The sequence below is a fragment of the Coccinella septempunctata genome, chromosome 1, assembly GCF_907165205.1.
Source record: "Coccinella septempunctata chromosome 1, icCocSept1.1, whole genome shotgun sequence".
Classification (NCBI taxonomy): domain Eukaryota; kingdom Metazoa; phylum Arthropoda; class Insecta; order Coleoptera; family Coccinellidae; genus Coccinella; species Coccinella septempunctata.
In genome coordinates this window covers 12,905,295-12,931,390 of record NC_058189.1, presented here as the reverse complement: position 1 = coordinate 12,931,390, position 26,096 = coordinate 12,905,295, and the positions used below count along the sequence as shown (strand labels likewise).

Genomic DNA, 26,096 nt, shown 5'->3' with positions numbered 1-26,096 from the left:
TTACATAAGTATGTACTTTCAATAAACTGCCTCGATTTTCTAATTTTTTTTTCACCCAAAATTGCACGACACAATAATAATTATGATCCTCTCAAAAGTGACCTGATGCATCTAATCTGATGAACTTGGTACTGAACCCTTCTTCATTGTCCAGTCATATGTTTTGTTTCGTTTTTGCGATGCCGGAGTCACCTTCCACAGTCCCGTACTTGAAATACAATGAAATTTTGTCGAACTTCTAGGAGTTGTATCTCAGCCATCTTGGATATTTTGTATAGACAATTTTTGGTTAAACGACTTATTTTGACGAGTTCTATCTTCTGTCGAAAAAAAGCCTTACTTTTGAAAACACCCTGTATATTCTTTATTTTCTAACATCAAGTTACTCTACTTTTATTTCACCAAACGTCCACCTTAGTTTTAATAGTTGGGTTCTTTGAATTACTGGTATTTTTATGGTAAGTAATGGTCATAATGAGAAAACTGGAAGACGTGGGTGATATCTTGTGTTCGAAAAAGATTATTCAAATGAATGAAAAACTCTATTCCGAAATTCATTTCATTCGATGAAACTAAAATACAAATTTTTAATGGCTTTTCAACAGTCTGTATCTTTTCAACCGAGGCGAATCGAAAAAAATGGTATAGGAAAAAGTGTTTCCTTTGACCTCGAGAATCTATACTGTTAAAATATTGGTACGACCCAAAGACTCTGCGTCATTAGGAAAAGATGAGAGAGAGAATAACTTCCAGATAGAATAATCCGGGGTCGGAGCGCCATGTTGACGGAAATAAGTTATACTTTCCTGTTCCGAGTGGAAATATAAGATATCGAGGGGATTACTCTAGATTTAAACATCGAAATTGATCATTCAGAATAAGTTTTATAATAATTTTCTATTTCTCGATTGTTTTTGGGTCGGCTCGGCCACCCTACATACCCTGACGGGTCGTCATCAAGGCTATATGCTATATACATATTGGAGGACAGGCACAACTTTTTGTGGAAAATTGGTCATTTAATTTGACCTACAATATGATCCATGGATTTTTTTATAAAATTTTTTATTTTTATTGTACATACATACAAATGTGTACAAATTATTTACATAGATTTAAATAAATTTTTATCAAATATATTCAGCAAAACATGAAAGAGCTTATGGGTAATGTAGGAATAATTAAGATATTTCTTAAATATTAAAACTCAAATAAATTCCTAGTAGAAAACTCAATGTTACGTTTTTATGCAACATTCGACCATGAAAGATACTGGGTAGGTGAGACTGACATTAATCACTACTTTTTTTTAAACATTGTATAATATCTGAAACGAAGAGAGATTTATGAAATGATCTGAAAATTAGTAGGCACCTATTTTGAAAAAACATCAACTAGTGGCTTTCTGAAGTAGTTAACAGATTCTTTGAATGTTAAAAAGGAATTATACAAAAGCAGACACTAAATGAACTTCAAGCTTATGGAACAGAAAATTTTAATCTTTACGTAAGACCCACTTGAATTCTCTCGGATGTGAAATTTGGTTTTTTATCAATCAAATTTGTCAATTTTACACTAGCCCTTATTTTAATCCACAAACAATAATTATCTATTCTTGAAATCATTGAGAGTATCAACACTTTATAATAAACAATAAATTCTATTAAAATACTAAATTAAGAAATTTTAAATTTCCAGGCTTTTACCTAATAAAATAAGAATGTATTTACTTCATCACAGTTTCAAAGTACACATAAAATTCATATATAAACAATAATTTCTTTAAATAATATAATACATAACATATAATTTATTTTTTACTTTCATTCACAATATGTATATAATGGTTCTACCATTTACTGTTGAATTGATTCGATAAAAATCTGCGGAAATAAGAAAATACAAAAGTTTTAACGATCATAATTCATCCTTGGAATCATGTTTTTCTGTTTCACTTAGATCACCACTTTTTTCACTGTTCAATTCTTTAAGGATGCTTTCACTTTCTTTTAAAACATCTTTAAATTTCGAATCTTTTCTATCGTTTATGTACATATTCTTAATTATGTTCAACATTAAAACTTTTTTGTTTTCATCCATTTTCTCCTCCAACTGATTCATTTTATTCAGGACGCTTTTCAAAGAGTCATTGTCTTTATATACTTCGGTATTAACCTTATCAAACTGTATAAATTCTGCAATGATATCCTCCGTTTTTTCTAACACAACTAAGGAGTCATCGCTAGCATGATAATATTCAATCATCAATTCTTTCAAAAACCACTCAGTCTGTTTGCTGACATCATGATAGTGACTTTCTGATATCGGATGACCACCTAATGTTTTATAATATATTTTGAGAATATTTATTGGAATAAATAAATCTTTTTCGCTTAATGATTTTAATAAACCTTTCCTGATTCGACTCCACTCCGGATTTGTGTTTGTTTCTCTGAATTCTTCACTTGGTATTTCAGGTTTTACCCAATCATGATTCTGAGTTATCCTTATTTTACCATTGATGATGTTGGCAACTAGATTACCTACCGCAATAGTTTTGGAGTAACCTATACCGGTATGTTTGATTAGGAATTCTTGGACGGACACTTTGAGTCTTTGAAACATACTTTCTTCTTCAATTTTTGTTGCAGACACCTCATCATCAAACTGACCTAGGGTAATTTCTAATGATGGATTCTCTGCTATTGCAATTAAAAGTTTTGTTGCACCTTTTGAATAAAGGAACACAACGGGTATTTTGACATCATCATTACCGTCCCCCGACATGGAAAACATGGGTGTGGTAATAGCGCTGCTGCCAGGAACATTATCTATGATTATAGCACCTATAGCACCAGCATTTTGAATCCTTCTTGCTTTATCAATGAACATACAGTCGCCTCTCCCAAGCAATGCAATCTTACCTATAATATTATTGAAAATTTATGAACCAGAAGTGCAATTTAGAACAATATTGTGTCAATAAACAGCATCATATAAATTAATATTTATGAAATGATATTTATCAATATATGTTAAATAATAGGAAGGTCTTATGTCCTAAAAGAAGGACTCTTAATAATAACGAAGAAAATGGGCTAGTTTCCTGCATTTCAATTATAAATTTAGATTTTCAGTAGTTCATTTTAGTTCTTATTATTTTAAATATTTCAAAAATCATAAAGTTTTATGATTTGAGAACTGTTTATGAAGACAATATTTATAATATTATTAATTTCACGTGAAATGTAATTATAATTCAATTCTGATTTTAATAGGATTGCTTACAGCTGGATGAAAAAGTATAAAATAAATTCGCATTTTGTGAAAACCAAATTCCCCTCTTTCAATATCCAAATAAGGAGAATCGATAGGAATAATAGCGCATTTGAATATCTTCAGATGACCACCTGCAAACTTATAAAAACACTTGTCGGCCTTCTATCTATTGAAAAAAAAAACTGCCACAATGTTGATACATGTGATTTACGACAAAATTCCGCTTGCTCTGAGGAAGCCACTTTAACGGTGTCCAAGGGAGCTTGTTCAAAATCTATGCAGGAGTGCTCAATGGTTTTCATAGATGGCGAGATTTATAAAATGAAGAAAATTGAGAATAACTCAAAAATTGCGAATGATATATGAAACTTACATAACGAATTGGAACCTATTGGCCTAAAAAAATTGAAAATTTCAAATGTTTCCGCTAACTTCATGCTTCATGAAAAACTTGGCTATTCTTCGAAGGCCACATATAATACATATTTTAAAAATACATAATCATCAATTTATCCTAAATATGTGAACACCCAGTTCTATATAAATATGAATATTCGTTGAAAAAACAACCTATATTTCAGGAAATAGTTCATGCCGTGATAGAACACCCTGTAAAAGTTCGGAACTAAATAAAATTCCCACAGTCGAAATTAGGTGAAAAATATTTTTGATATATTTTGTGACCTCTTCTACGCCTACGCAGAGTTCATATTTCCATTCGTGAAACAATTTTTTTCCTATACCTATGAAATCGTGAAACTGCTGTAAAGTAGAACGAAACAATTATCGTTTCGAAGAAATAGAAGCGGTGTTTTTTCGATCGAATACAGATTTTATAACAAAAAATATTATTTCCAACAGTTTCTCAGAAAAGTGCTTGGTACTCGCAAAATCGAGCACACAGTGCTTAGTAATCGCGAGCCTTTTGTGAAAAATCGGTGCTTAGTGCTCGAGACTCGGGAGCGCTTCTTTTCAATGCTCGGTGCTTAGTGCTCGAAGTACTTTTTTTCAGTGCTCGGCACAGCTCTGGATTTTTGGAATAGCGTCTAACTGCATGAATAGTTTTCTCTTAGAGTGTCTGGTTTCTGAGATATGGAAAGTTATCGTTTTTCAAATGGCATGACGTCTATTTGTTTATTTATTACCGTACTATTGCAGAATCAATGTGAGCACCAATCAAACAGCGGTCACATTCATTTGCATAAATAAGTAATAATTCAATTCGCAATATTTTAGAAAAAAATTATACTGCAAGAGGGATTTCATATCGTGATTAAATGTTCAAGATGACTGTCAAATCCATTTTGATTCTTGTTAATGTTAGATTAGGGACTGAAGCTGTTGTTGAGAATGATGATAAAGCAGGAATATACAGGGTGTATTTAAAGGTGAGACTATTTTTTTAACAGAAGGTAGAACTGGTCAGAATGATGCGTTTCCCCAAGAATCACCTATACAAAACTTTCAAAATGACAAAGTTGAAAAAAATTGAAAATGATTACTGAAATAGATCCTGATACGACCCTAGACCGTTTGTTAGCTGAATTATCGCAAAGCAGTGGGAAAAAACTTATCTCTCGATTCGACCATGTGGTTTCGTTCAGGATATTGGCTAGTTCGAATTTTACGTGGTAATGAAAATGGAAACTTAGGATTGTCGAATTTTCCTCATTATTTTTTTGTAAATTACACGATTTTATTAAATGTCTGATTTCGATACCAACTAACAGAAGACTTACGACACAAGTGTGAAAAAAAAGAATATTACTTCAAAATCTCACCAATAAAATTCTTCTAAATTATTCACGAATTTTTTCACAATCTTCTTGTTCGAACATTCTAACGATCGTCGTAAAAATGGGATGAAATGGGGAAACAAAATAGCACTTCTTCAACATAACTAACATAAGCACTTTCAAGAAACTGCTTCGATTTTCTACATTTTTTTTCACCCTAAATGGGGAATTCTCCTCAATTTAGGTTATCACTGCATATGCAAGTTCAAACTGAATAATTATGAGTTTCATTCATGATTTTTTCAAATTCACTGCGAAAACTATTCAAAATCATCCTTCAAATATGGGGTTTTAAAATTTAAATCGCTTTGTGCGGAGTGTACGATTTGGCAACAGCGCATAAAAGACAATGAAAAGAACAACGTCCGATCAGCTTGTTTATAAAATAACAGATGTTGATCTACAGGCGCCTACTTACTGGCGAGCTTCAACTGCAACCGGCCTTCCTCGTTCGTCCCAGACTTCATAGACAGCCATCTTTGTCTATATCATCAAGATTATGTATTTGTTGTCCTTTATTATCAAGGCATATTTAAGTCGATGTTGCCAACTTTTGCAATCCACATGAAACGCTTTATTAAATTTTAAATACCCATTTTTATTTTTCATTTTTAAGTGCTTAAAATAATTTTTTTGGTAAACGGTTCAAAAGGTTATTTCAAAATGTGACGTTTCAAAGATATTTCATAAAAAATACATCATTTTCGTCAGAAGGAGTATTCCCTATTGCACGATACCCTAAATTCCACGTTGCCTTTGATCCGATAAACTTGGTACTGACCATTCATTGTCCAGCCATATGTTTTGTTTCGTTTTTTGCGATGCCGGAGTCACCTTCCACAGTCCCGTACTTGAAATTCAATGAAATTTTGTCGAATTTCTAGGGGTTGTATCTCAGCCATCTTGGATATTTTATATAGACAATTTTTGGTGAAACGACTTATTTTTTTAGTTCTACATTCTGTCAAAAAAAAGCCTCACCTTTGAAAACTGTATTGGAATTTTGCTTTTCCAACAGTTCGACAGATACGCGGAATAATACCAGAGAAAAAAATGAAACTTTGAATATGTCGTGCAGCCATAAAAGTAAATTCGAATTAAAGACAAAACATTAAATTACCTTTAAGTTTATGGGGATCCTGTAAATCTTCACAAGCTGTATATGGATCAACGAAAGCCGTAGTTGAGGAAACAACTTGTTCTCCTCTCAAGTTGATTCCAAATAAAGCCGGACAAGCATGGATTGAAATTGTGTGAACTTCATTCTTGTCATTCTGTATTTGAAATGAGACAGATTGCGCTACAGTTTCTTGAACATCTGGTTGTAGTTTCGATAGCTTCACCATTTCTTTCATGAATAGTAATCCGTTTTCTGCGTCTGCTGGTGTGCGAGCCTAGTAAAATTATATGAAATAAATTAGTTAATGATTTCGGGAAGTTCCACCACAACAACCCAAATTGAGGAAACAAATCAGGTTTTCAGTGAAAAAGATTGGACACAAAATGATTCATAGATTTAAAAAAGCCTATGTCTGGAGAAGCTTAACAATGCGAACTAAGAAGTTCACAGATTTTATTTAGTTTATTAAAGGAAAAAAGAACATTTTTCAAAGAACATAAGATAATCTTTTTTCTTACCGCAGAGAAAGAATGGAGCAATTGGACCCTACCATCATTTGAAGCAATCATATTGATTCCCATATCCTTAATTAGTTTCAAGTGATGGACATTAGAAGCAGAGAATTCGCTCGCTAATAACCTTCTTCTGGGTTTTCCCCTAGGACATACTTCGTCAACCATATTTTTAAGTGGTTTCCTGAAAGATTCTGGGAAAAGTTGAAGGGTATTTGGACAAGATCTCGAGTATTCGTTATCATCTATTTCTAATTCCATCGACTTTTTTGTTCGATTTCGACCCCCTAAGGTGAGGGGGAAAAGATGTCCCTCCGTTGTGAAGATAAACTCGTTTATATTGAGGATGAGATCTTCCTGATCAGCGAATAAAAGGAACAGATATTTGAACGTTTCTGAGAGTACGAAGGAGTCCATCCGATCTTCTTGTTTAGCTGTCCTTACATCATTCACCTGGAATGACGAAATAGAATTATTAAAACGACGATGCATTCTAAATGTGGGGTTCAGTCTAAAAATGGTGGTAAAAAAAAGATTATTCTATGCTTTCGCTCGATCATGTAAATTTATATAGGGTGTCCTATTTAAGTAAGTTTAAAGTATCTCTGGTGAAATCGAAATTACAGTAGTAATGTGATGGCAAATACGTGATTATACTTGTCTGCGAAGTATCATAAATATCGATATAAGAAGTATACAATTTATGCCAATCCTGAACATAACCTCATTTCAATATTCAATGTCAATATACAGGGTTTAAATAGGTTGCGAAAAAATTCAAGGGGTGATTCCTTGCAAAAAAAGGTCAAGGTCATACCATTTTTTTTTGAGCAATCCCTGCTTGGAGACAGAACCCTAAAGATGGCACTTGAAAAGCAATTTTGGATTTTTTTTTAGAAACTAGAAAACTGTCTGAGATAAAATTGAGCAGACGTTCTATGGAAGCGAGAGAGCAATCAGAATAAATTTTGGTGGTGCTCTCCTACAATTGCGATGGGTAGAAAAAGCCATCCCTAAAATTTATTACACAAGAAACTTTTTTCCTTATACGGGGTCCCCCCTCCATGGAGCAGCGGTCGATTACTCTAATTCTATTAACTTAACAAAAAAAAGTTTCAAACAAAACTTTCCTCTTTTTAAGTAGTTTTCTAAAATTATTTAGAACTATACAAAGTGTTTCGTTTCTTCTGCACAGCTATCAACTTCGTTATTTTAAATGGAACATCCTATATATTTTGAAATTTTTGAATTCCTTGTTGAATTTGAGTATGAGTTTGATAACACAACTATGTCTGAATTCTCAACGGTTATCGAGAAATTTGACTTTTTATTTAATATTTTAACAGTTTCAGGTACTTACATAGAGGACTATAGTTCCGTCCCCAGTATATGTAATTGATTCATATTTGGACTGTGTCTAGTCAATAAATGATACACTAAAAATAATAACCATATTATATACAGGGTCCACGAAAACGTAGATCCATTATCAAAACAGAAATTCATCAAAATCTTTTTTTGAATGGCAACCCATATTTTTTTTCTGTTCATTATTTAAAACAACTAAAAGCGAACAAAAAATGTTTGAATAATGAACAGAAAAAAATATGGGTTGCCGTCATAGATATACTAACCTAACATGGATGAGCCCTCCCATATTCGAGCTAACGAAGAATGTGTTGCCGAGAGAGAGATAGAGCTAGTAGTGGCAAAAAGCCCGCAAATTCCATTTAAAAAGCATTGAATGAGTATGGAAATTCTGTTATTTGTGCGTTTTTCATGACAATTATAGGAGCAAACATGAAAATATTGGGCGCATGCATTGCCTGAATGATTATTTGTTTTTATAGCTGAAAAAATTTATGAATATGAAAATTCAAGGAACTTCGCGGGAAGAAAAATATAAATCTTATTGCGATCGCAGTAATGGTTTATTTAATGAATTTAAATGAATACAGAGTGTTTCAAAATTCAATAACATAAGTTTAGGGGTTTATTCCCTTGGGAATTTTTAGGCAAAAAGTTTTTATAAACATAGGACCTCAAACGCGAGCTGTGCGGTTTTAAAAGTTTTCTTTTGGGTTTTATCAGGGAAGTTGAATACTGACGGCACTGATCCTACTTTTAAATTTTTATTGCCATGAACATAAAATAGTCATCCTCAATGGGAATGAAATTTTTTCTTTTTACCACCAGTTTGTACAGTTTATGGCTGCACAAGATTTAACCATTATGTATTAGTGTTATTTGAACACTTTTATTTCAAAACACTGGGAAAAATCGCACAAAAAGCACAACAACTGCAAACTAAACACTCGTAAACAACGTTTTTATCGAGCTTTTTGCCACTACTAGCTCTATCTTTCTCTAGGCAACACGTTTCTCTTTCCTTTACCGCTTCCATTGTAAGTTATAATTTCTATGGTTGCCATTTAAAAAAAATGAGGATTTTGAGGAATTTTTGTTTTGATAATGGATCGTGGAGCCTGGTTATTTTTTTTAGTGTGCCATTTATTGACTAAACACAGTCCAAATTTTTAATCAATTACATGGAAAAGGGAAGGAGCTATAGTCCTTTATGTAACTACCTCAAACTGTCAAAATATTAAATAAAAAGCCAAATTTCTCGGAAACCGTTGAGAACTCAGACATAGTTGTGTTATCAAAATTATATTCAAATTTAACAAGGAATTCAAAAATGTAAAAATAGGGTTTTCCATTTAAAATAACGAAGTTGATAGCTGTGCTGAAGAAACGAAACACTTTGTATCTGAATAATTTTAGGAGATGCTCTACTCGAAAAGAGGAAAGTTTTAATTGAAACTCTTTTTTGTAAAGTTAATAGAACTAGAGTAATCGACCGCTGCCCCTTGGAGAGGACAGCCTGTATACAGCGTGTCAAAAAATAACGTAACCCCTCAATAATTCTTGTAGGAAGAATTATTAAGAAAAATGCTGGCACCTGTCGATTTTTAATTTCAAAGCAATTATGCTTTTTGAATTTGATATTTCTCACCCCTAAGCCCCGCACCCCTCTACTTAATTTTTCAAATGGAAATATATGGATTGTGATACATCAAATGAAAGATAATTTGATTACCTATTCAGCAATGTGACGTTGGTTGTGCCGTCTTTTATAAAAAATTACGAAATAATCTACAATTTGTGATTGGAAAATATAGCAATCAGACCATTATTCTTTTACTAATTATTATTAAGGGAATTCCACAAATCCATGGATTTGTAATTTCGAATGCAGGACTTATGCTTTTTGAAATCCCCCACCCTTTACGCTACACACCCCTCTAATTTTTTTTCAACTTCACACACATTACTTTTTTGGCACGCTGTATATTATAGTATGCCAGTATTTACCTACGTCGCAGAAACACTAACGCTCACAAAAGGCACTGTGAAGAAATTCCGAACAACACAGTATGCCATGGAAAGATCAATGTTGGGACTATCTTTGAGAGACAGAATAGCAAACAGGAAATACGCAGAAGGACAAAACTGATAGACGCAGTAGAGAGGATAGCTAGACTAAGTGGAACTGGGCGGGGCATGCCCCGAATAACTGACGACAGGTGGATAAGAAAGATTCTTGAATGGAGACCAAGACAAGATTCAAATCGAAATAGAGGCCGCCCTCCAACCAGATACCATGATGACCTTGAGGCGCATGAGGGGCTTGATTCATTCTAAACGAATAAAATCTCTTGTAATTTCTTTTATTATTATTTATTGTCAGTTTTCTGGTTTCTAAGAAAAAAAATAGATTTGCTTTTCAGATGCTATCTTTAGAGGGCTGTATCTAAGCAGGGAGTGCTCAAAAAAAATATATGAAAAACCCGCAATATTTTTTTTTGGTATTCATCAAAAATCGCAAGGGTCATATAATATACAAACCTAAGTTTAGATTGTATGACTTTGTACTTCTGTTTATAATATTGTTTATATTTGTTATGATGAATAAAGAATTGAATTGAATTGAATTTGATGTAACATAAAAGGACTCACGAAACAAATTCACAAAAACCAAGAAAACATTGTCTTCATGTTCAATATATAACAGATCAGAAAAACGATTAATTGTACGGATAAATTTCATTTCCATCAAAAGAATAACTCAAATATAAAGCGTATGTATTTTGTATTGGAAGTTTGATAAGTTATTCCATGAGGACGTAAATTATTGTAGCCTTAATTGTTCAAATATCTTTGATATAAAAAATGTATGTGCGAGTCTAATACTTACCACCCATCCTGTGAAACTAAAGTTACTTTCGAATTAAAATTTCCTTACCGCTGCGTATCCACATGGTACCCTAGCATATTTCTGTAAAGTTTCCAACACTTTTTTGCCAACATGCAAGTAATAAGAATCTTTAGTAGCCTCATACAGGTAATATGTGGATTCCAAAAACTCCGGTCGGAGAGGATGATTACCCCAGTGCACTTGGAAATCGGTGGTGAATGCTTCCGGTATAAATTTATGCCTCTGCATAACCTGGTACAGCATTTCATGCGTCTCAACCGCGGGTTTCAAGTCACCTTTCAGTACCTGAAGGCCTGGCCAAAAGGCTAAGAGGGCATCCATAAAGTTACGAGAGTTGGTATGAGGCCTGAAATAATATTGATGTTCAATAGAGACGGCCGAAGATAGAATCCAATATTGAAAATGGGGAATTCTCCTCAATTTGGGTTATCACAGCATATGCAAGTTTAAACTGAATAATTATGAGTTTCATTCATGAATTTTTCAAATGCACCGCGGAAACTATTCTAAATCATTCTTCAAATATGAGATTTTAAAATTTAAAACGCTTCGTCTCTAGTTTACGATTTGGCCTACTAGAAGAAGAAAAGAAAGAGTTTCATTCATGAATTTTTCAAATGCACCGCGGAAACTATTCAAAATCATTCTTCAAATATGAGATTTTAAAATTTAAATCGCTTCGTCTCTAGTTTACGATTCGGCAACAGCGCCTACTAGAAGAAGAAAAGAACAATGGCTTGTTTATAAAATAACAGCTGTTGCTTCACAGCCATCATAAGCCGCGAGCTTGAGGCCTGGCGAGCCTCAACAGCAACCGGCCATAAAAATCCTATAAAATTTTACGACCTTCCTCGTTCGTCCCAGACTTCATGGAGCCATCTTTGTCTATCTCATCAAGATAGTGTATTTGTTATCCTTTATTATCAACGCATATTTCAGTCAATGTTGCCAACTTGTGCAATTGAAATGAAACGCTTTAAATTTTAAACACCCATTTTTATTTTTCATTTTTAAGTACTTAAAATAATTTTTCTTGGGAAACGGTTGAAATGGTTGTCTCAAAATGTGACGTTTCAAAGATATTTCATGAAAAATACATAATTTTCGTCAGAAGGAGTATTCCCTGTTGGAATTCATTTTTATTGTATTACAGATAAAATTTAATTATATGAATTTCACCAACATAAGGGTCAAAATCACCAAGGTGGCAAATTCCACATATAATACTATTTTATGATGAATATACTGCATTCACATTTATTTTAGCAGTCGGTTGGCCATGAAACAATTTTCTCAAGTTTTTGTAACTAGAACGGAATAAGGTTGGCACTCATGAAATGTCGTTAATGTCATAACGCCGTTGCCACAACTTATATCAATTAATATTACGAAAATGCCGAAAGTGATTGAAAAAGAGAGAACGAAGTGCTATTTAGAATACAGGTCCGCTCATTCAAATAGTTGTACCCTGATATTCTAAAATCCACAATACGTCAGACGGTAGCAAACATATTCAATGTAAGAGAATTTATATAATGTTTCATCTTAATCTAAACGACTTATATTTCAGCTGAATATTTCCACAATCAGAAAGATTGCGAATGAAGAGGATGACAATGAATTTCCTTCTATAGGGAGACCCAAAAAAGTGGTGCCATTTGAGAATTTTATGTTTGAGTGAATTAATGCGAAAAATTTACTGCAGGATTTTCGATGAATGTCATCGTAGAATAAGATCCCGAAAATTGATTTTTCTATTTTTCATTTGACTTGTCCTATACATTGTAAATGTCTTAAGGTACCAATAAATACCTAATTATTATTATTATATCAATGCATTAAGATGAACAGCCACAAATACACGCGCCAGTTGTCCTGTTTATTCATGTGAAATTTTTGTTCAAAGGTTCATCTTGATTGAAACTTCCTTTAATTCCTTTTACTTATATTGATGCAAGATGATTTTTGTTGAAGGATTTAACATTCTTGTAATTATCTGTTAATTCCTTCTGGAGATACCCATTCCCAACCACTGCATCATATGCATTTCATCTTCGGGTTAATACTTTTGAAATCTACAACTAATGTAACATATTCAAACTTTAGCCAAAGAAGATAACGAACATTAACTCTCCCCAAGCTTGTGCATTTTATGATATTACACTGATCTCTTGTATTTTCCATGCAAATAATTGGATTTGGTATACCTTCAATCAGTTTGTATAAACTTCAATTATGTTCGTCACATATTTTCCGAAGAGATTCGACATTGTGATAATATACGTAATAACAAAAACTTTTACGTAGAACGGGCAACATAGCATTGATTTAAAACCCAAAAATGTTTTGACAAGCGTCATAACCCCACATTTTCGTACTATACAGAGTGAAATGTGTCAAATTTTCATGGCCAACCGGCTGCTAAAATAAAAGTGAATGGATTATAGCAGTCATTACTTTGATAATCAGCTCAAATTATCACTCAACTTGTATATGAACTATATTCACTTTGGCAGAGCATAGAATTGAATACTTCACTAGTAATTTCATTTTTAAATTGAGCTATCGCATAAAACAATCATTCCGGGAACCTTTTTTTGATAATAAAATGGGGGGATAAACTAAGTAATTCTTTCATCTCTGTCCAGAAGCAGAAGTGCGCAGTTAATATTTAAACACTAAAATCTCTAATGAAATCCCAAGCAAAAACATAAAGGAGCAGGAGATCGCTATGAAGAGCCAAAAATTTATTATAATCGTTGTCAAGACAATAATAAATTTATGTTTTGAAGATATACAATTTGCGGCAGAGTTCGATTGACGAGAATTCTATTTAGAATTACTAAATAATAATCAGCTTAGTCACTCTCTCACCTATGCATGTGCACATCCAACAACATTGGTCCCTGTGAGATATATTTCATGATTGCTGTATAATGCCTGTTGAACCTGTTAAGGTACTTGGTGTCTCCCAACAATATGTATGCTTTCAAGCAGTACTCGTAGTACGAATCTATTCCGGCACCAACTCCAGAATCCCGCCTAACCCAGTCACCCGAGTGTACATTCAGAACGGATCCCATCAAGTCCGAACTTCGATGACGCATTTTCCACAGCTCGTCCATCGCCTTTTGAGCCTTCTCTTCGAAAATTGGTTCGCCGGTCAGACGTGAAAGTGCGGCCATTTCTAGTATCATCGAACCAGCGCAAGCTGTACACGTTTCTTTTGCTGCATCGAGTCGATCGCTTTTAATTCCGTAAAGGAGGTTAACCTGGAAAAAATATGAAAACACTGAAGATTGAATCTTACATTATGTAAGATTGTCGCGTAGGAAAATAAAGAATTACAATAACAATTACAACGATTGTTATCAGTTATTGAAGCGAAATTACAGGGTGATTCAACACAAAAGGACAAAAATCGCTTAGTAACGATTTGATTCCTACCAAAGATTATAGAGTAGAAAGATGGGAAATGAGGCGATTAAAGCGATGTGAGAACCATCTGTGTGTCAAGCGTGTTTTTAAGACGCTAGGACTGGTTAAAATATTAATTTGAGCGCCATTTTCAGAAACATATGAAATTTTGTAAGATTTCAGATGTCCATTTTTATCAAAGAGGTTTTGAATGTTTCGATTCTCGTACCGCTTTTTGTTTATCTAGCTCGTTTTAGTTGCTGATAATTGAATTTTTTTGTCTTATTTCTTGGTGAAAACACCAAAATATTTTAATGAAACTTTTTTCAGGAATTTGGACAATAGCTTTATTTTCTCAAATAATTTTCAATTTGCCGACGTTTCGGCGGCGAGTTCCTCCTTCTTCAGGGCTCAAGAATATCAAGTTGTTCGAGAAAATATTACAGCGTAATAATCTTTCATGAGGTCCGAGTAAAATACAAATGATTTAAAATTACAGATTATGCAAACAATTATATCGTCATCGAATCAAAACAGAAGTGTCGAATTCGAAAATAAAGCTATTGTCCAAATTCCTGAAAAGTCTTATTGAATTATAATCATGGACGAAAACCAAACAGACACCAAAATATTGTTCGAAAATTATAGAATGGTGAAGAACTCTGGATAATCAAATAATAAAATGGATTTTCCGAGATTAAGTTTTTCACTCCACTAAGGAAAATGGAATCGTAAGTATTAAAACTCGTTACGTGTGAATCGGTCATTCATTGATTTTAATTTTCAGTGCTCCGAAATGGATAAAATTCTCGGTCTCAGGGCGTTAAGACAATGACTTCAGCAAACACTACTGACTACTATGTGCAGTGAACATTTTACTGCAGGTCTGCGAGAACTGTTCATCCACGTAAATTGTTGTATGCAGAAAGCATCCCTTGCATGAACGGCCTATTAAGGGGAAATTATGATATTTATAGGTCCATTCAATGATTCTAAATTGCTACTCATTCAATATATTCAGAAATGCAAAGGTTTTATTGATTTCGATTTGGGAACCGAGTGACCGTCAAATTGTTGTTTGGAAAGTCAAAGTTTTATGAAACCTGCTCTGAGTGTTTTGTTCATTTATTAATCAATTTGTATATTGTGTCATAAAGAGACTATATCATAAGGAAATCATAAAAAAAGTACCAAGTAACTATACTAACATAAAAGTCTTGTATGTATATCTCTGTAAGGTTTTTTTTAGTGTGGTTCTGAAAATTCTATAAATAATATCTAGATGAATAGATAGATCTAGTGAAGAACTGAAATGTGTATGCTATGTTGGTATATTGAATATTGGTTCATTTTAATTTCTGATATATGTATATTGTAAAAATTCAACTAAGTTTATTAGTTCAAAACAACCTATTGCACCGAAATAACACCTTCGACGTATAGCAAATCACCATATACTTTTGTGTCCAAGTCGAAGCTTTATTTATTGTACATAATTTCAATTTTTGTAAATTTTTTATAATTGCAAACAAAAATATAGCACATCCAACGGCGTTTTTCATTGATATCAATTGATTCCAAACAATGTTCAGATGAAAACTAACATCCTGATGACAAAACAAAACCGTACTTTTATTTTGTCGCCCAGAATGTTTGTTTTCTGATCTAAACAAAGTCGATATTAAAATTTAATACAAGCAATAGAATTCGAATTTCGCGCCCCTCAATTATAAAAGAGAAAACTCTTATTAAAAAGATTTTCTGTATTGACAGTGCGTTTTCAGTCTCATATCATTGTCAAGCGAGTTTTCACTGACCAAAATGTAGTCTGTTTTTAGTACTAGAGATATAAGGGCGTTTCCTATCTTTCTACTCTATAATCTTTGATTCCTACAAAAGGAATCGGTTTAATGTCAATATTAGTGATTCGATAAGATCATCTTAGGTTTTCCCATTGAGGAAGTGAGTCTAAGCTTTGCCGACCAAAAATATGAATTATTATTTGCATAACTTCAACATTCCAACAACAATAATACTGAGTAGCTACTTTCGGTATTCTATGTTTGGACGAAAACTGGCAATGTTAGCGTTGTATGACCGTAAACACTCCATTTTCCATATTCAATAACTCAAAAAGTTGTAGGGTGATGATATTGATAGCTTTTATAGAATAAGATTTTATTGAAAGAAAACTTGAACTTTTAATGTGTTTGTGATTGTTGAAGACTATAACTGTTGCTCTCAGATAGGATTGTTAAATTTCTTTACATGAAAATCCAAGATAGAGGAAGAGTTTCCTTTATTGTAACAATCTCAATTCCTGTGAGTTTTTCTTTCCGCCTTCAGTCAGTTTAAATCAATATCGTGTCTTCTTAATGTTTCTTTTTGTATTTTAGTACTCATGATGAAGAGATGAACAATAAATCTCAAAAACTCGAGCTAAAGGAAAAAGAGTTTTCTTAACAACCCAATAACCCTTTTCACTGAGATGTAAAAAAAATACGTCAAATTCCAAGTATGCCTAATGAAGACGTTCATGATTTCAATTATTTATACTGAGTCATAAGAAATCACCCCTCAGTGTGACATTGAACTTTTTTTCATTTCATCAATTGGTTCATTTGTAAAATTTATCACAGTACGACATAGTATCTCCTTCTCAATTTCCTTTATCAAGAATGGTGTATCCAGTTCTAGGCTCTTTGATTATCCCTCAAATTTTACATGGGTTATTGAAGTCACCCCTCAAGATCTAGATTAAAAATTAGACTTCACCGAACTATCTCTGTGAAAGTGAAAAATATTTTATTGATATGAAAAAACCATTCATTCATTGCTGTATCCCGTTACCGGGAATAAATCTACAAAAAGAAGAAGGAAAAAAAAAAAAAAAATCGAACAGACTTGTAACTTCTTAGTGCTAGTTGCGACTGTGTGCCCTTCTGTGACTAAAGAGACCCAACCGTGACCTGCAGATCCTTTCACACTCAGGGCATGGATAGTCTCCAACCAGATCTGGCCGCCGCTGTATCCTTCTCGATTCTCCATTATAACTGTGGACCAAAGACCTCCACTGTGACCTGTCTAACGCTAGTTGTTCCCAGTTATGATTAGCATTAACTGATTTTAGGGATTGATGTAGTGTATCCTTAAACCGCTTATACTGGCCTCCTGGTTTCCGGGCTCCCTCAGTGAGTTCGCCGTATAGAGCTATTTTGGGGAGTCTTGTGTCTTGCATCCTCAGAATGTGGCCGCTCCATCTGAGTCGGGCCCTCGTTACTTGAGTCTCAATTGTTGTACAGCTCGCGCGCTGCAAGACTTCTGCATTCGAAACTTTGTGGAACCATCTGATGTGCATTATCTGTCTTAGATGACGTTGCTGCGTCTGTTCAAGCTGTTTAATATGTCGCCTGTAGGGAGTCCAGCTTTCGCTTCCGTAAAGAAGCGTTGGGAGGACCACTGCTCTGTAAACAGCTGTCTTGGTCTTCAGATTGAGGTCGTGATTTTGGAACACTCTGTCCTTCAGCTTCCAGAATGCCCGTGATGCCGAATTGATACGGTTGTGTATTTCCGTGTCAAGGTTAGCCCTAGTATTTATGAAAAAACCATAAAAAATAAATGGTAGAAGGCTACCTTGTCCACCATGGCGCGAATGTCCACGATTAGAATTAAGGGAAATTCAAACTGCTTTTACGAAATTAACATCAGGTTTCAAACTCCCCCCATCAATTCAATTTCACCCCTTTTGACCATAGGGATAAAATGGCGTATTTGGTACTTTCACACTTTCAACTTTCTGAATTGCACAATGAGAATCTGTCAATGTGTGAGGTAACCTAAGTGACTTCACTAAAGGTTAGTTTGAGAATAAAAATGTGAGTAAAAAATTAAAAATTATATAATAAGAATATGTGTTTTGTATGCTTATTCCAGTTTGTTTCTTTCTATTTTTCAGCGGTTGAGTGGAGTAACTTTTTTCGAGTTTCAAATCTGTCCAGTTCTCCATAAAATAGGCGATCGAACTTGAGACACCCGGTATATACTGTCGCAATTTTTTCGTTGACCTTACGAAGACTATTGCATCATAACAAGCACTTCAGAAAAATACAAATGGATGGCTATATTCATGACATACCCTAGAATAAGGTATTCCTGTTGTGGTGTTAAATGCAGGAAGAAGCCTGTAACCTAGATCTTTCGCCAACTCAAGAAGTTCTCCATTATACCAAGGCATTATTTCATCTCTTTCTTGTAGGTAATAAGCTAATATGTGGGCGGACAGCAAACCCCTGAAACAGAGCAAATCTCTTTAAGTATACAATTAAACTTTCGAAAAAAATAGTATCGTTTCCATTTCGAAAGAAAATTCTTTATAATTATAATCAATAGAAGCAGTGGAAGTTTGGATTGTTTTGAAAGTTTATATTTATAAATATATTATATTATATTGATATAATATCCTTCATATACAACTGAATAATGATTCGAAAAAAAAAACTAAGTACTAGTTTCGAGTACAAGCTATAACTTACCCCAACACACGTATGTTAGTTTCAAATACAGAAACCACAATGTCATTGTCGAAAGAAACGTCGCTTATCACCAATTTTACAGCACGCTCAAATTCAGATAGATCCCCCAGCAGAACAAGTGTATCCAGAGAATCAATTAGAGTTAGGGAGAAACTGAAAAAAAAAATTCAATAATAAAAAACCAAATATGTATCATACAAAACTGAAAACATCAGAGATTGTGAAAAATTTATCACAAATGCCTCATTCAAGACAATGAGCTCATATAGAACGGAAAAATGTGAATTGTAGTGTCCGTAGTCACGTGCTTCGGCCCCATCTGTAGGGTGAAAAAGTGTGAACAACACTTGGTGGCACATCACATAACAAATCAACGGAGTCAACAAACAGAATCCCGCAGCACATCTAGGTCATCACGGAGGCATATATAACTACGTGGGTGGACATGTTTCATGTTGAATATTTCGGACTTGGATGTTATTCAGGTGGTTATAGCACAGTAAAGACAGTATAGTTGGTGTCTATACTGTGGTTATAGCTGCCTCCGTGGTGGGGTTGGTTGTTGACCGAAACAGCAAATGGCTTGTTTGTTTGATATGTGGTTTGTTGCGTTGTTTATCTTTGCACATTTTCACCGTACTGATGAGGCCGAAAGACCGAAACATGTCAGTTAAATTTTTCCAATAAGCTTATAAATATAATAATTATTGAAATAATAATGAAATAATCTACTGATTTATTTTAATATGCATACCTATACGAAAAAATGTGCAATTTATTCGTAAATTTAATATATAGGGTGAGTCTTTGACTTACAAATATTTTAACAGTGGATTCTTGAGGCCGAAAGAAACACTTTTTTTCTTTATAATTTATTACCGATTCGGCCTAGATGAAAAGCTTTATACATTTTCGATTAAAATAACAAATTTAGCTGGCAAACACCCACAATCCGATATTCATCTCCAATATGTACTTAGTAATTATCGTTGTTTATTTTATTTCGTACTAGTTACCAGATTCAAATATAACCCATTTCACAATTTCCTTATAGGGTATTTCTGATCAGCCGACTTTGACAGGAGCACAAAAGTGTTGGTTAGCTTCATGTTATTTCGATTTCGAGGGTTTTTATAAAACCTTATCAATTTTCTAAGAAAATTTCGATCAGTGAATTTTTTTGAGGTGGCGCGAATAGCCAAAATACGAGATGGCAACGTTGAAGTTGGGAACCATCACATTTTATAAAATTATTCATTTTCAAAACTCCCGGAAAAATTTTCCAGGTAGAACTACCATTGTCAACTCGAGGAGTTCACCTTGAATAATGAAAACAAAATATTTATTTTTAGAATTATTATGTTTTCATGAGTGTTGTTATCGACTAGATAATAATAAACAAATGGATCAAAACTCTCCACAATTGCTCCAACAAGACAAAGAGATATTATTGCTTATGATTAATTTTAATACTAAACATAGAGTTTTAGAATTGCAAGGATTTATTGAATGAAGGATGTCGAAAAAAAAAAACGAAATCTTGGACAATACATTGATTAATTATACAGGGTAACCTAGAGGTGCGTACATGGTTCATAACTTTGTTTTTATCCAAACTGTCGACCTAATTTTTTTTTCAACCTAAATACAGGGTGTCATTTTAGTAGATTCCCTAAGCTTCAGCGCACCTTTTCAATAATGCTGGTGACTTCGAAGTAGATGTTCCATGGCCTATTACGATTTTTTAATGACAAGTTACAAATTGGAATGACAAGAATTTTTCAAATACAACACCTAGTATTTAATAGCACCATTCGTCCATATAGGCTTCGTGGGGTCTAGTTTGTGAAATTTGCAAAATATGTAACAAATATAGATTTTGAGGAATCTTATATGGGACTGTCGTAAAATTTGAAACATTTATAAAAGTATAAAAAGAAATTGTAATAGGAACAAGGGTACAACACAATAAAAAAAAATGCTAGTAATTTTTACATGAACAGAAAACAGTAATTGAAGAAAGGCTACTTAAGAACTCTCAAATAGCAGCCGTCATATTCTACATAAGCTTCCCTATTCTAGTAAATGAGTGTCCAGACCTAGCAAGTATTGCTACATTAATTAAAAAGAACGCTGGCATGATTCTATTTTTCATTTCATCTTCAGATCTATGAAAACCTTTTCCTTGATGTAAGGGAAAGAAGTGCTCCTCTGTCAATCCAACAATCCTTATTGTTGAATTTGCAGTGATATACTATTGTTCCTATTACAATTTCAAAAATTATTTCTTTTTATAATTTTGTGCATGTCTCAGATTTTACAACGGCGGCCTACTAGGTTTTTCAAAAATCATCCATATTCTGTACGTAGCATACATATTTCACAAAGTAGAGCCCACTAACCCTTCATTGCTGAAAAGCTCTTAAAAAATGTCATACAATATTTCAATAAAACACTGGATGTTACATTTGAAAAAGTCAAGTTAGTTTGTCATTTAAAAAAAGTAGAGTAGCTGACAGAATATCAACTTCAAATTCGCCTGCATTTTAAAAGATCCGCTTAAGCTCTAGGAATCAACTAGGAAAGCAATGATTGAGTTATCTGGAATGGTTTTCGGAGATTATACATTTCTCTGCTGTTCCATGCACGACGCTATTTTGACACAAGTCAAAAACTAATTAATGTATAGTCCATTCAGGAATTATTGACATCTCGGATGGCTATGGAAAATCGAATTTAAGTTGGTAATAGCAATAGCCCATATGTTAAGATTTTGTGTTGCGGAATTCAGGTTGGTATTGTGAATAAGCATTGATCTGTAGAGCTATTAAATGGGAATTTATGCACTGACCGAAGATAATTTGAATTTTACACTGCTGTTTATATTCTTAATTTAATCGAACAAATTGAAAACATAATTGAATAAATTTTGAATGCTGATTGATGTTCTATGAGTTTAAATATTTCTTCTTTTCAAATACTTTTCAAGTTTATATTTAAATAATTATATATTCCAGTTCTATAATTGAAAGTAGAGAAATTATTGGAGATCTTTTGGTACCAGATATTAAGCAGCATCAGCACTTTTAAGGCTTACAGGATATCAATCATTCGTGAATGGATTATATAGTCCATTCACATCTGGTCACAAAAAATGTACAATAATTTCTGCAGTTTCAATCACAGAAATGGATTATATAAATATAATCTAGGAAAGTATTTGTTTGAAAAGAAGAAATATTCAAATTCAGAGCATATTGATCAGCATTCGAAATTGATGCAATTATGTTTCCAGTTTGTTAAGAACATAAACAGCAAATACAACAAATAATCTTCAGTCAGTGCAGAGATTCACATATAAAATGTCTATAGATGAGCGTTTATTCATAAAACCAACCTGAATTCCGCAACACATAATCTTAATTTAAGGACTATTTCCAACTGGAATTCGATTTTCCACAGCCATTTGAGATGTCAATCATTTTTGAATGGTCTATAGATAAGTGAAATCAAGGTACCCCTATTCTGTAACCAGATCGAAATGTGCACATTGGATCTTAATGCTCACAAATCTGAATGTTTCTCCATTTATTGCGTAGAAGTTTGGTATTCTATAACCAATATCATAAGCCCTACAAAATCGCAATTCTGATTTATATTTGAACAATATCAAGAGTTTAGTGGCAAATTCAAAAGTGTAATTGAAACAGGGCATTTAAAAAAAACAGAACCTATGTGAATTTCATTTTCTGATATCCTAAATTTATTTGTAATTCCTGCACACGAACCCATTCTCGACAGATTTCAGGCCTTAGGAAGGAAATTTGTAAAAAATCCCAACAATCTTAGAATACTCCAGCTAGTTGTTCTACAGAGTGCCCAACAGGAACACAACAGAAAATATCCAATCAAAACTCTAATAGAGACAATTAAAGATTTCAAATGACAGCCATCAATGAAATGTACATAATACTGGCAGTAAGACGCAAGTCGTTAGCCATTTGCTATAGCAATAAATTTTCTCTCTCTCTCTCTCATTTCAGATGCCCTTCCAACAAAACTCATGTTAACTATTTACAGTTAACATTTTATATGAATATTTACTTCAATATTATTTTAATCATACTATAATCTTTATCTTCTTACAAGTTAATAGAATCTTATTTTGAAGAGAAAAATAGCGAATATATGCTATTAGAGCAGTTCTTCAAAATGAAAAGAAATTGCAATTAATTCGGGAAACTTACCAGTTACTAATTTAGTGAGAGAAAAATAACAAGGTTACTCACTTTCCCAGACAGTCATCAATATCCCCTCTATTAGGAGAGAGGCCTCGATATCTTCCCTTGCAACTCAGAGGCATAAGCTCATCTGCTGGATATGCATTATCCATATAAGCATTGTAGGCATGATAGAACATATCTCTAGCTTGTTCCCTAAAAATGTTGGATTCAAAAACATATGTATAAAGAAAAAAATAGATTATTACCTGAGTTGTGCTTTTTCTTCCCTCGACATAAATTTGGTTTCTTCTGAATAACATTGTGTAATTATTGAAAAAATTACCACTGCATACAATATAATAATTGGTAAACATTCATTGGAAGACATTATAATAAAATAATTGTTGGTCAGAAACACTTCCAAATGACCATATTGTTTCTAAAGTAGATGACGTCCAGCGCACGGTTTGTTGAATTTATTATGATAAGAATTTATCGTTAATCTAATAAGGTAAGTTTATTATCGAAACCAAAATTTTGAAATGTACTTAGGTTATGTTATTCATTATTTTGCCCTATATTTAGTATATGGATAAATCAAACATCAATTATAAATTATCATTAATATCGATTACTAAAGAGGAAAATAGCAATTAAGTCAGATCAACCTGAAATTTGGAAATTTCCGTAAATTATTGAGTATCAAAATATGAATTTTCTATTTTTTTGACAGGTAAACCAGATGACATTTGTTCAATCCACCTGACGTCTATCAATTTAGCCACAGAAATTAACGTATTCTTCACTTTCTCAATCTGCCTTGAAGGAAAGGGATAATAATTTTATTTTTTTAGGAAATTTGAATGTTATTCGTGAAGAATATAAAGTGAAACGATAAAAATTCATTCGAAACAATGTTACAATATTTTGTTTCATGCATTGAACTCGATTGCATGTGACGTCTCCTAGGCATGGGCGTCGGCAGGTAGGGACAGGGGGGCGGATGCCCCCGTACGTACAGGCTCGATATTACTAATCAATTAATTTTCAATTAAAACATGACAAATCACAATGCGGTATTCAGGCAAACTTTAGTATTAATAAATTAATGTCCAAGTAGGAAGCTATACTGTGTACCGTTTTCGAAATATTTTGATTTGAAAATTATGAAGTAATAACCGATGCTGGTACAAAGTAATGATGAAGGTCTATGTGATGAAGTTATTGATTATTATTATTAATAAGTATGCATTATGTGAATCAAAAATTTTTCGTTGCGTAAATGAGAACCCATTGGTAAAACGAATACATGTTATGTTTTTTTCAAAACCCTTTATCTTGAATACGGATGGCGTTACGAAAATTTTGTACTAAGCAAACCCTTCTCTCCTAAACCACAAGTACTTATCCCAAATTTGAACTGTGTACCAATAAATTTTACTTCTACGATTAATTTTTTTATTTCTGATAGCGAAGGTGGTACTAGTTCAAAGACTGAGTAGGCGGAGGAAAAACGCGCCGCGTTTACCTCATTGTGGCAGGGACGAAATTTTTTTTTGTCTGAATGCATGTTTGAGTACACCTTGCGGCATTCGTACGCTAAAACTACTGATTTTACATAAACTATGAGAAAGGTTGCATTGCTGCTCAAGTCCAATTTTGTTTGTGAATGTGTTAATGGTAAAGTGAGTCAAAGAGCAGATGTCAAAATTAAAAAAAAAACTGCTCTTAGGCGTCATTTTCCAAGATACGAGGTGGCAAAGGCAAAGCTAATATTCGGAAAGAGCACATCGAAACAATATTAAAGTTAAAGAGTCCTTCGATAATGGGAAACGTATGTAGTTTTTCATTCTTCACTGTGATCAGAACAGTTTTGCACTGATATGGGCCATTTGTTAGAAGTTTCTGTTACCAAATGTGATTCTTTAGAATGTCCCACTTTCCCAACTATTTGTCCTTTGGAAAAATCTTAGTCGATTTCAAGCGAGTAACTGGTTATCATCGGTATTTATCATTTGTATTCAAGCGCTTTTAGTCTTGTTCGTCTTTACCAGCAAAGATCTAATCTTTGTTTACCATATGATGCAAGCCCGGACCGGGACCACTTGGGGCCTTCAACTGAAACCTATTAAGGGGCCTTTTACCAGGGGGGTCCGAGGCTCTCCCCCGGGAAATTTTTGGAAACTGGGTTGTTAAATTTTTAGTTATATTGAAGTGAGGCTAGAGTTTGTGAAGGGCCACAGGCCACAAAAAAGTGACATAACAACAAGGGCAAAACCACCATTAATAGCGGTAATTACCGGTTATTCGCTTCAAATCGATTTTAATTTATTATGACTTAGTGTGAATACTTGAGAGTCTTATTATTCGAAGAATTTTCATTCATTATTTTCATGAAATTCATTTTCAGTGTTATTCGTGATGCCGGGAAAATCAAAAATATTTTCATGTTTTTAGAATTTCCGGTTATACCGGAAGTAGCTGTCAACTTTCTTTTTTCAAATGGTATTCTCCCCGAAAATTTCACACTTTTGGATTTTCCACCGAATTTTAATGTTACTTTGATCATATGACATAAGTTATAATACGAAGCTTTCCAGAGTTTATTGAGCCTATTTTCTACTAGCTGTGTGTGCCTGCTTCGTAGGACGATTTTTTTTATTAAACCTTACTTATTTCATTTTACTTTACTCAACTTCACTCTACTTTATTCCATTTCACATCTCTACTCTAGTTTGCTCTACTACACACTACACTCGAATTTGCTTTACTGCACTTTTTTCCAACGATCAAACTTCCGTGGAAATCGGTTTGGGCCAATCCGGAGAAAATACCATGTCAAAAAGAGCTTATTTTGCTCACATAAACGTATGACGTCTTCAATAGTCAGGCAGGTGAATACTAAATGAAATTACTACTGACATCGAGTAAAGGTGCC

At 33.4% G+C, this 26,096-nt stretch overlaps 1 protein-coding gene across 1 annotated transcript; it reads right to left on the bottom strand.

Moving 5' to 3' along the window:
* Positions 1 to 1,048: 1,048 nt before the first annotated feature.
* LOC123311341 (ER degradation-enhancing alpha-mannosidase-like protein 3) lies at positions 1,049 to 23,909 on the bottom strand. Its single transcript, XM_044895244.1, has 9 exons — positions 23,425 to 23,909; positions 23,225 to 23,371; positions 18,936 to 19,088; positions 18,539 to 18,692; positions 13,861 to 14,258; positions 11,014 to 11,332; positions 6,714 to 7,160; positions 6,196 to 6,469; positions 1,049 to 2,924 (listed from the first exon to the last, which is right to left on the bottom strand). Exons 1-9 carry the CDS (start codon positions 23,544 to 23,546, stop codon positions 1,918 to 1,920), a joined length of 3,021 nt encoding a protein of 1,006 aa, XP_044751179.1. The 5' UTR covers positions 23,547 to 23,909; the 3' UTR covers positions 1,049 to 1,917.
* Positions 23,910 to 26,096: the final 2,187 nt, after the last annotated feature.

Coding starts and splice junctions, on each gene's coding strand:
- LOC123311341 (XM_044895244.1), bottom strand. CDS start 23,546: ATGTCTTCCAATGAATGTTTACCAATTATTATATTGTATGCAGTGGTA. Junction 23,372..23,424: donor GAAGAAAAAGCACAACTCAG/GTAATAATCTAT, acceptor CAACATTTTTAG/GGAACAAGCTAGAGATATGT. Junction 18,693..18,935: donor ACTAACATACGTGTGTTGGG/GTAAGTTATAGC, acceptor GCTCTGTTTCAG/GGGTTTGCTGTCCGCCCACA.